General features: G+C 31.8%; 1 protein-coding gene across 1 annotated transcript; it reads left to right on the top strand.

The window, feature by feature from the left end:
- The first annotated feature begins 6665 nt into the window (after positions 1-6665).
- On the top strand, positions 6666-7448 carry LOC127806487 (protein GLUTAMINE DUMPER 3). Its single transcript, XM_052343827.1, has one exon. The coding sequence runs from the start codon at positions 6766-6768 to the stop codon at positions 7243-7245; it is 480 nt and encodes a 159-aa protein (XP_052199787.1). The 5' UTR covers positions 6666-6765; the 3' UTR covers positions 7246-7448.
- Positions 7449-12759: the final 5311 nt, after the last annotated feature.

The following is a 12759-nucleotide window of genomic DNA, read 5'->3' as shown; positions in this document are numbered from 1 at the left end:
CTATATTTTTTATATTATTTTTAATCTCAAACAAATGCAATATTTACCCAAACCCTAATCATGGTCCAATGAAATTCTTTATGTCTACCCTTTGCTCCTTGAGTAAAGGTGGAGAGTTTGATTTATCACATGTTAGTTCCAATCTGGGTTTCTTGGCAATTTAACTAAAATTCAAGAATGATTATAAAAAAAAAAAAATCTATTGTACAAAATTGTGTTAACAAAGTATTTTTTGAGAGACAAAAAGTGCTTATATAAGATAGTGTGTGTATATATATATATATATATATATCCTTTGAAAGCTTAAGGGTGTCCTCTGCATCATCGGACCATTGATCTCCAGAGAAAAAAACGTTATATCAAACCGACAAAATCAAGATACATTACCCGATTCTTGCTCCTAATTTCGCGGATTTGTGGGGTAGTGAAGTCATCTTGATGTTCTTTGGCCATGTCCCATCATTTATCTTTTACATTTATTATGTGACAGAAAAATTCCTATAGCTTGTTTAATTCGTAGCTTTCTAGATTCTTCGAGTTGTTTTAGGTGTTAAGTAATCCTGATGTCTTTGGCAGTGGTTCATATAAATAATATATATACATATCTTTGCTTCACAACTATCAAATATGTTAACCGCGAGATAATATATATGCAAATTAAACCCTTTGTTATCTGGCTCATAGTGCATCGATCATCACATTCTATATTCTATTAGAACTTTTATAGTCGCAACAAGAAATGAATATTACTACATACGTACGTGTATGCAGAAAAGGTATAGCCTAGAGGTAATTCATTAAAGCAAGGACATGTGCTTATCCTTTCTCCAATCAATCTTCCTATTCTTTTCTTTCCTTGACGATATTATATGTGGCTGTGCCAATAGATTCCAACATTATCTCACTTACCTACTTAGATTACTAGTTCCATTAATAAAGTGGAGTTAATTATTTTCAAATCACCTAATTATCCTAGAACCTTAAAACCCTTCAACTCGAGTGCCTTCTCCACCATATCCAATCTCTATACGCAACAAGGAAAATTTGTTGTTTTATATTAACTGTTAACGTTGAGATAATGATACCATTTTGATCCTAATCAAAATTTTGACGAATGATTATGCTAGTAATATTATAATGGCCTGTGATTGAGGAGGAAGAACATACAGCTGCTTGAGAAATGAGAACAGCCAAAATCAAAGCAATTATGCTTATCTATAGTGGTAACCCACTTTGAAATCAATTAGTTAGAAGCCAACAGATTAACAAGGTGGTGGTAATCCCACTTTAGCAAATTAAGTGATTATTTTAATTTGCAGTGCAGTTACGTTTATATAACGTACATGAATCTATATAGATATGTATGTATAGAGAAAGAGAGATGTCAAATCAATGTAGTTTGATACCTATTCCAACTGAAGTCATTCTTTAAATTATCTCTGCATATGTATATCATTTTACATTCTGTTAACGTGATGATCTAGAAGATGCAAAACATTGAATAGAGATCATAAAGTGAATACGAATTTTAACCTAATATTTATTCTTCCCAACTAAAAGTTTAATTTATTGGGGATTGGTTGCATTCGGAATCGCAAACCTTTTAATTTGGCCATAGTTTTAGTTTAATTTAAATTTAATTATCTCTATGGATTTGCTACATTACTTTAAAACGAGTATCAACAAATATTTTAACTATCAAACCCGTGCACACGCTTAGAATCTCTTGAAATTTTTCATGCAACTTTTCTAAATAACCAATCTTGATCAAACTAATCTTATTATCATCAACCCAAAAGATATATAAGATAAACCACCAACTAAAAGATTAAGAGATATGAGCGAATAAAAAAAGAAAAGATTAAGAGATAAAGGAAATGTGTTTATGGAAAGCGTATACATGGCTACAAGAAGAGAGAGAGAGAAAAGTGAAACCTAGCTAGTGCAAAATTGTTGTATATATGAAAGCCATCAGTGGGATTTGGTTTGATTTCTTTGTCACTCTTATTCTATTCAATTGGTGGGGCTGATTATACTTTGTTTTACTGTCAAAGCTAAAAGGAAGTGGAGTTCATAATAATAGGAGGATGGGCGTATGTATTGGGATGAAAATGAATATCCAGTTGTCCTTGGCGTGTACTTATGTTGGTGGAAACTGACCTATGTGTGGGACTCTTCACTCATTTGGAGAGAGAGAGATAGAGAGAGGGTGAGTCATAATTAATTTTTATTTTTCAAATAGAAAAAAAACAAGATACAAATGGGTCCTAAGAACTCACATTTTTGCATTTTTAACAAAGAAATATTGTTAAAATAATATAATAATATTTTCATAATCTCTCAAAAAATAGGGTAAAAGGTAGCCAAAATGTGACATTCTTTCAAATATTTACATGAACATATTATTAAAATAGTATAAATAATGATATTTTATAATTACAATTACAATTATAATTGTAATTATAAATTATTTCAATATATATATTTTTAATGTATGAATCATGAATAAGTTACATTATAAAAAATTTGAATTATTACATAATATATATATATATATGATACTATGTTGATGGGGTACGGTGGCAGGCAAGGCATATACTAGTGGAAGGGTCCCAAAGCTTTATTGGGTCCCAACCCCACCCTCAGTTCTCATGTTATATGATATAATGATGCCAAAGATTGTAATCCCACTTGAGCGCATTGATTTTTTTTAGAGGATTTTTGCTTCTTTTATAGTTGGTAGCTGTTAGATTATACATGATCATTAAAAATGTATTGATATAAAATAAGGATATATATTAATTCATATATATATATATGTAAAGTTTATTTAATTTTTATTCTACATATTATTATCTTCTTCTTCTTCTTACTTTTCAAATTAGCCCTCTATACGTACAAACATAGAAAAGATTCATCGAAAACACAGATTCTCTCCCTCATTTCCTTCATTATTAACTTGAGAAAATAAAGTAAACCCATTTGAGTATTGAGCGAATTTTTATATTTTGTTACTCCTTTTCATTCCCCCCCAAATTTACTTCTTTTAGTTATTTGTGCAAGGTAAAGGGCAGTTCCCTCAAAGCAATCAAAGCTGCCCTTCAGAAAAAGGCAGAGCCTTTGTAGACCTGCCAATAATGGCGGACTGGGGTCCAAAAACGCCAGAAGAACATCAGCTTTTAAGCCATTTAATTGAATATTATTGTATTTTAGTAGTTTATATATATTTATATATTCTATAACGATATTATTTTCCTTTTGAGATACTAAAAGCACTCAAAGCCTAATCCGATCAAAATATATACAGTTGCATTAATCACTTCAACTAAAGTTTCATATGTCAACTTGTAGTTGCAAGTGATACATATGGTGCGCACATAGTGTCATGCAATCTTGACAATGACAGTATTTTTAAGGAGATAATGCCCATGTTGTGTTTGTCCATTAGAATTTATATTCATTAAATTTGTTTCAATCGATTATTATAATCCTTATTAGGTATTACATTTTGATTTTGATTGTACACTGAGTTAATTTAAAAAACGCGTTCAAAAATTATATGAATAAACTAAATGCATAAACAATCTCTATACATGAGTTTAATTTGTCGTCTAAAATTATTTAAACACTACTTATAAAAAATATCATTATAATTTTTTATCTCTAAATCTCCTTGAGTGCTACAATAATATCCTTGTTGAGTATTTAGACAAAATCATACTTGTTAGAATCGCATGATTCACTATTCAAATAATAAGACAGTACAAATTTAAACTAAATTGATTAAAATCTATAAGAGAATTGAGAAATTTAGAAATAAAAAAAAAAAAAAAGTTTCAACACTCATCCATTTTCTAATAATATTTATACTTTTTATCAGTCTGTTTGGAATTAATAAACTTAAGATTTAGAATTCATTTATAAATGAATTCTTTTATTTAGAATTATACAACTTAAAATATGAAATTTAATTAAATTCCATGCATGAATTCAGAATTTAGGTTTCATTAATTTGCTCTTATTATACAAAATATACTTAGTATAATAACCCTGTTAAAGTTGAAAAAACTATTAAGCATATAGTCAAATATCCAGAATTCTTTCACATCAAAATTTTATACAACTATGCGTATATATACATATATGCATATATGAACTGTGTATATATAAATTGTGTATGTGTATATATAAACTGGGCGTGATAGAATTCATTCTACCAAATTGATTAAACCCAAATTATTACATTGTATAGCAAGAAAATATCTTTTACGATTTTTAAGATATATATATATCGTGGAGTCGATAGTTCTTAAGACGATAAAGAGAGAAGATACTGATACGTGCAAAATGTTAACAAAGCACATGAAATAAAATTAGACTAAGTGGGTTGATGAGGATCAACAGCAAGACTTGGTTAATTTCTCTTATTTTTCTTTTATTTTTATATAAAATTATTTAGTTATTCTTTTAATAGTGTTTTTCTATATTTTAATTTAGTGAGTTTGGTTGTTCTTATGCTAGTGTTTTCCTATTTTTCTAATTTAGTGGATTTGTGTACAGTTTATTTAATAGAAGTTTGGATTTGTATTGATTATCATGAAAAAAATTGTTATCCCTTTGCCTCTTGACTGCATTTCATCTTCTTCTTTTTGGTAGTTTTACAGAATTTCTCATTCCCATAAATTTCTATCCTTATTAGTTAGTATCAAAGTGCGATTCTGACTATGGACACTTGCGACAAAACTAATCTTAAATTTCGTAGTAAAGTTAGTGAAATCTTAGCCAGATAACACGAGTTAAGTATTGACTAGATTCACGTTATATTGCAAACGATGTTAACTGAGTTTCAAGTTTTCCAACACTTTCACTATGCAATCCCAAAAAGTGGGATAAGTTTGATGATGATAGTACCTATGACGATTATCTAATCTTTGACGATCAACCTGTTGTCACAACCCATGAGTTAGTAAAAAATTAGTTAGATGGAATTGTTGTCTACAAGCCAATACGGGGTAGCAACATTTCATCAATTTCTCTTTGTTGGAAATAATTCATTTTTGTTGAAGATAGAACGGGTTTGAAAGTGGACGTACCAAACTTCCATTGTAATCTCTTGGACAAACAAATTAGAAATAGATTGGTACAACGACAGGACTATAGAAGACAATTATTTTATTATCAAATTGTCAAAATTACTTTGAACATGATAAAATAATCCTTGCAGACAAAGATTCTTAGGGGGAGAAGAATGATACATGCAAAATGCCAACAAGCACATGAAATAAAATTAAGCTATGGAGGTTGATGAGCATTAGCAGCAAGACTTGATCAATTTCTTTTTTCTTTTGGTTTTAGATAAGATCAATTAGTTATTCTTCAAGTAATATTTTCCTATTTTCTAGTTTAGTGGATTTGGTTATTCTTCTTATAGTGTTTTCCTATTTTCTAGTTTAATAAATTTGTGTACAATTTATTTAATAGAAGTTTGAACTTGTATTGATTATCATAAAGAAGATTATTATGTCTTTGTCTCTTGACCACCTTTCATCTCCTTTTTGTTTGTAATTTTATAGAATTTTTCCTCTCCATAAATTTCTATCCCTATCGGATACGAAGGGAGAAGATTAAGACAATGGTTCCTAAGATATACATACACCCTTGGGGTAGATAGAATGAAAGAGATTGAAAGTAAACCCCCCATATTCATTAACTGGATCCGGCAAGCATCCATCAAATTAAGCGGCAGAGGATGGGGCCCATTCATTAACTGTGAATTAATTGGACACTAATATGATTACAGTTAGGGAGAATCATTCACCATTTTCCAACTCAAATCTTGCTGTTCACATAACACCCCAAATCATGGATGTATAGAGAAGTAGACCAGTGGGAGTCGTAGTCGTCGTCGTCATCACTTAATCAATTGCTTCGGGTGTGAGACACTCACATGCAAGCCCCAGCTGATCTGCTTGGATCGTAGGTGGGCAGGCGTTCAGTTTGCGCTTGACGTAAACGCGATGGAGCTGATAAGGCCTTGTTTGGGGGCTGAAGTCCCTGATTGATTAATTAATTAATAATTTATTCAACAGCCAGCCTGGCCCACCTCCTGCCATGCAAGTGAGGGTTTTAACCCTGTACATGGTTGGGCATAGGGAACGGTATATTTCCGTGGGTCCCCCTTCCCATTAAATTAAATAAATTAAATCACCAAAATCTAGCCACTCTCCATTATTTTTACTGTTTATTTTTGTCTTTTATCTAATTTTTATTCAAACATGACTCTAATTTTTGGGTAATCTTAGTTTATGATTCGGGCTTTTTCTGAACAAAAATTACACTTGAAAATTATTAAAAATGCTAACGTTCAGATTCTTTATATATGGAGTTAACCTCAATGTAATTAATGATTTACGTAATTCTGATATTATTTATTAAGATTAGATCACAATATAAGAAAAAAAATAAAAAATTTAACCTTATTCAATCCAAACAATCCTATAATTTTCAAAAGAAATGGGCTTAGAAATTGTTTTCTCGGGTGTCCACTGTTCGATTTCCTATTCCAATCTTTTGATATGGTATCCTTATACCAACTCGTCCAAACAAAGCCTGAAAATGCCAATGCCACGCTTCGTCTCTTGCTATAAATACCACCTTCAAGTTGGCATTCGCTTCTCATCTCAATCCACTCTCCTCTCCCCGTCTCTCTCTCTAAGCCAAAACAACGTTCTATATTCCAACAGAGCAGTCGCCTTTTTAATCAAGATGATGACTGCGGTGAATTCCAATTCCCACCCACCAACGGCGTCGCCGCCGGTGCCACGGTCGCCTTGGCACTCGCCGGTGCCGTACCTCTTCGGGGGGCTGGCCGCTATGCTCGGCCTCATCGCCTTCGCCCTCCTCATCCTCGCCTGCTCCTACTGGCGCCTCTCCGGCTTCCTCGATGGCGACTCCTCCTCTTCCTCCGCAGAACGCGACGTCGAGCTCGGCGAAGCTGGTTCCGATGTCAAGCCAATAACGCCCCCGGTTTTCGAAGAGAAGATTCTGGTCATAATGGCCGGCCAAGAGAAGCCAACGTTCTTGGCCACGCCCATTTCGAGTCGAGCCTCTTCCTTCGCAAGTAACAGCTCCGGCGGCGGTGAAATGGCCGGGAAAGACGAGGCTCCACCGGAGAAACCAAAGCTGGGGAGCGGTGATCAAGAACAAGCTCGGGGTATGGAGAATCAGATCAGGTGCCGTGATTAGTTTTTTTTTTTTACCTCTTTCCTAATTTCATGATTGGGATTTTGGCCTTCACGGCCGTGGGGCGTTGGTGTTCGATTCATCGTAGAAGATTTTTCTTTTTTTTTTTCTTCTTCTTATTTTCACCTTTTCTCTCTTTATTTCTGAATTCCGGAAATGTAAATATTATTTTTGAGAACGAAATGGAAAGAGTTTCTTCGTCACAATTTGTCTCAATCTCATGATCATGATAGCATATTTTCTTCTAAATCTGTGGACGGTATACTTTCTGTATGAGAAAAAAGTGATCTTTTTCCTTAATTCTGGTTTTAGTCCATTTACAATGACAAGCATAAACACATGAGAAGTAAACCAAACCATTAATTAACTTTTCCTGAAATAATGAGATTCCTGGTTCACCCAATTTAATTTGCTTAGTTACACTTTCCAGTACTATAAAGTAATTGCAGGCATTCAAAGCCAAAGCACAATAAGCAAACACACAACCTTTACAGAATCTTTTCTTTGTACAAAAAATTCTTAAGATAATTAGTGATATACTAGCGATATTATTCTAAATACAAATTATTTCTCATCTTATAACAAATAAATTAAAAAATATATATAATTTTAACTACAATTAATTACAAACATATGTGTGAAGCGTTCATATATATATAAATCGTGATGATGTAAGTGGTTTTTTGTGTCTTATATGCGGCAACTCAAAACTGTGCAAGCGGAGCAGATATCCCCATTCCCAAGGTCTCTGACCTCCATTGGAGTCTATACATTTCCCTTGGCATTCTGCAGTGGCCACTCCAGACATGGAATTCAATAACAAAAACCTTTAATTTACATTTTTAACCTTGCATGCCCACTTATACATATATATATATATATTATAATGTCTGTCAAGAAACGTGAATATTTGATATATTATACTGTGATTGTTTATATTACATATTAAAAAGTAGTATTGATAAAGTGATAGTTTGATAATTGAATGTAATAATAAGTTTATTAATATTAAAAATGAATAATAAATATTTATAGAATTTTTTTTAATGTGTTATCTAGTTTCATGAACTTAAATGAAGAGAACTTTTATAAAAATGTAGAGCTAAAAATATATTCTGATAATAATTTTTTTTTTACAACTACTATATATAGAGATGGATCACCAACTTTAATTGCCTTATGGCTAGTGATTACGTGGCAGGTGTTGTTACCAATACCAACTGCAGTCGATTTGTATCCAGGTCTTAATTAATTCATTTGCTTTAGAAGTGGTACACACCAGCAAGCATTATTGTTGCCGTGCAATGAGTGGTACATGAACGATGAATATTGTTTTTGAGCACGGTGCCATGCCATAGGCTAATGGGAATTTCCCATCAGTGGAGTGCATTAATTAATTCAAAATCACTACCAATAAGTAATATTAATTATTTCCTAAAGTGATCCATGATGCTTTCATTTTCTTAATTAACTGCCTTTCTCTTACTTTAAGAAGCATAAATTATTAATTGGTATTTGGTTCTCGCAGGACTCATTGTCTTATCTTATCCAAACATACACAATATAAGTAATATTGGTTATGAAGATTTTGCTAATGTACGGACCAAAATTTGTAACTTCGTAGTTAGATTCTGAAATTACGTATACATGTGTGTGTGTGTGTGTATAGAGTGTCAATAAGGTTAACTATTCAACAACACTTGTGTACATAAAGAGTAAGTAAACTTTTTACACTGTTTATTAAATTAACTTCGCTACCGTCGATCTGTACAAATTTTCTCTCGCCACACTTACATGTTGTTCATGATACTAATAGTGCGTACCTCTAACAGCAGTATTACTTTTTTTAATAAACATATATCCATGCATGTATGCATTTAGAGAGAGGTGGGGGGGGGGGGATGCGGCAGGCCGAGAATGACGATACATCAAGAACAGCGGGGAGGTAAATAATTTGCATTAAACAGTGAAGCCCTGTGCGGGGCATCCAGGAAGTGTCTTAAGAAATCAAAAAAGGAGGAGCAAATAGTTCTGCTTTTACTTTTGCTGCTCGACGCCAAGTGTATGTAATGTAACTGTCTGTTTCCCTCTCCTCTTCCTTTAATTTCTCCACCTCTATCTTCTTCTTCGCTTTGTGTTTTTATTTTTTTATTTTTTTAAACCCTCCATCCCTTTTCAGACGGAATAGTGATATTAAATAACTAGTTCTTTAATTTGTTTCTTGTATTTCTGTGCAAATTCCTTCCCTTGAAAAGTTAAAGTTAATGAATAAAATTTATCTTTAATTTTTTTTATAGAATTAAATATGTGGGATTAAATTGAGATTTTTTATATAGAATTAAACATGTTGAATTAAATTGAGGTTCTTTTAGAATAGATTATACAATTAATATCAAAATTAATAAGAGTTCAAAAACAACAAAAAGAATATCTAATTGAATTCATCATTTAAGAGAAAATAAGGATAAATTAAATTACTATCCTTATTTTAAATAAAATTAAATATCAGATAGAGTGATATTAATCTTATTGAAAATAGGTGTGATATATGCAATAATAAAACTACTCAAAGTTCAAGAAAATTTTCATTAGGTAGATGTCAATATTCTGCAGGATATATAGGTATTGAACCAATAATTCATGCAAAGAACAAAATATTTTTGTCAATTGAACTAAATATGTTGTAAACAAATGACAAAAATACCTGAAGATTATTTTTTTATATGCTTCAAAACTGTTTCCTGCAACTTTGGTTATTATTAATATTAAGATTTCTTATGGTAAAATAGAGAAATGGGGGTGTGTTTTCTTTGTAATCATTTTGTTAAATTAACATGAAATTATTGCTTTATTATATTCTCTCTCTCTCTCTCTCTCTATATATATATATATTATTTTCGCATTATGTTCATTGTTATTGTTTAAGTGTATTAATTTTTAGGGTATTCTAATAGGTTTTTCATTAATATTTTCATGAATTTTTTCCACAGCTTATATGTTTTTATATAAATAAGTATTTAAATACACTGAATTATTCTATTAATATATTAATAACGCTCTTTTTCTTTTTGAAACCAATTACAATTTGTATATGATGAGTTAATTATGATTATGGTGAACAGGAAACAAATCAAATTATAAATTGACTGCTTATAGTTTTAGTGCATTGCACAATGTTGACTAGTAAAAAAGAGAATAAAAGAGCCATAAAGCCAGACAAAAAACAAAGAGGTGCATATCTTTTTCTCTAAAAAAGAAAAAGATTGGAATTGAAATGAAAAATTAACAAATCATTAAAAACTATTCACATCATTCATTATGGTTATCATCAAGAAGGGCCCAAGCAAATTTATGCAAATTGATAAAAAAATGCTTCACAAAACAAAGCAAAAGAAAACGTAAGAAACTACAAAAACAAAAAGTCAAACATGCAATCATCGAGTCTCAAATTATAATTGTAGTGAATTTGACAAACCTATAACCCAACAACCAAATGCCAAGTGTTAAAAGGCAAAACCAACAAAAGAATTTTCAATCTTCAACATAATAGATAATAAATAAATAGATAGACATTATAATATATATACTTATTTGCCCAGAGACATGTCTTTTGATTTAAATTTAAAAGACATGTTTTGTTAAATTTAAAGAGATATATATATATATATATACTTTAGTTTTAAAAATTATGTTATTTTTAAAAGGTTATAACCGTTCTTAATTAAGACACATTCATCCTAAAAGATACAACTTTCTTGATGAGTGTGGTTTTTTCAAATAAACAATTAGAGAATATGAACCCTTTTCAATTTCTTACTAATTAAGTCACACTAATTAGATTAATAGGAAAAATGAGAAACTCATTCTCCTATTTCTCACTCATTAGTTTACAAACTTTTTCTCCAGCTTCTTTATATATAATAAATAGATAGATAAATAGATAATAGAACGGAAGCTTAATCTTGGTTAATTTTCGAAAATAATATAAGGGTAAATAGATTATATATATAAAATAAAATGATGCTAAGAAGAAATTATATATATGCAAAGTGAGTGCAGTTTGAATATGAAGTGAGCAGCATTCTTTGCATCACTTCCTCTTCGTCTTGCATTTGCGGACACATTTTGTGGCCATCTCTTCTTCCATGGAAGAAGATTCGGTTTCAGGGAGCAAATTAACAGTCTGCTTACAAATGAACAGGTCCAAGCATGCCAAAAAAGTGGCCAACCAACTACAGAAACCTCCATTAACGTCATCATCAAACCTTCATTCCCTCGATCGATCTGTAAATTTTGCACTTTCGAGAGCTACAATTCATGCTTTCCTCAGCCTGGCCTACAACAGTGCTGAATTGGTAGACCCTCTCTTTGAATCCCTAATGGCGTTGAACGAATGGCTATCCGATCTCCCATATATGTGCTTTGTGTGCACATATATAGACACATATACATGGAGATGAAGCCATATCCATTTTCTTGTGGTTGAACTTGAAGATTAGTTCGTCAGGTGGAACAAACTTGTAGCACCGATGAAGACAACAAGGGCTCGATGATGACGACGCGCATTATATGCAATCATAGGGTGAGCTCCAATAATTCCTCCCATAAAAGGTTTTAAAAATCACAACTTATACTGGCCTTCATATATATATATATATATATATATATATGTACACACACCCCACTGATATTTTTCTTTTCTTTTCTTTTATAAAATTTTCGGAGAAAATGAAGATGATGATGATGGGCATTGCAAGCAAACTGTGGATGATGCAATAAGGTTTTGAGTGTGGTGGATTGATTTGGAACGTACGTATTACTATGGTAATTTGCAAATTTTAAGGATAGAAATGAAAGGCCAAGAAATCGTCATCAAATCAAAATGGGATATAATTACGGTGGCTGCAATTATTTCTATCGAGTCAAAATGCTGGGCACTACTGACGGGAAAACGAGAAGCACTAATCAAAGGAATCAGATCACTTGAAAATCCTTTCAATTTACCGAGTCTTTAAGAACAGGGCATGCAACAACTAACAAGTTATGTCGATTGCCTTAACTTCTACCAAGGAAACCTTTAAGTAATTAAAATGGTTCAGTCTAAGGCCTAGTAGACTATTTCGAGGTGTTCAGGATTGGCAAGAGTTGGGTTTTGCTTAATTCATCGCTGAACTCTATGTTGGAATAGTAGTACAGTTTTGTAACAAGAATTACACAGCAAAACCAAAATCCCAAAACATCTACTAGCAACAGTATGACCACAAATTGCAACAGCAGCAAAGGAATTCCACGGGTTGCAGTAAACTCCTCATAACAAATAACCACAGCAATATACACTATAAAAAATCAGAGTTTTAGTGATGAAAATTTCGATTGCTAAAACATCAAAATCTGTCACTAAATTTTTTAGCAACGGATTTAACGACGGAGGCTTTTTGCGACGAAATTAGCGACGGATAAGTGTGCAAATCAAGATCTGAAGAAGCCAAGAAACCAGACATCATGTTAACAGAGAAA

This window comes from Diospyros lotus, chromosome 7 (assembly GCF_014633365.1).
Source record: "Diospyros lotus cultivar Yz01 chromosome 7, ASM1463336v1, whole genome shotgun sequence".
Lineage (NCBI taxonomy): Eukaryota > Viridiplantae > Streptophyta > Magnoliopsida > Ericales > Ebenaceae > Diospyros > Diospyros lotus.
The sequence above is the reverse complement of the archived record's forward strand: the minus strand, read 5'-3'. Positions and strand labels throughout refer to the sequence as shown.

Excerpts from the sequence above, each read along its gene's own strand:
- LOC127806487 (XM_052343827.1), top strand. The coding sequence starts at position 6,766 with ATGATGACTGCGGTGAATTCCAATTCCCACCCACCAACGGCGTCGCCG.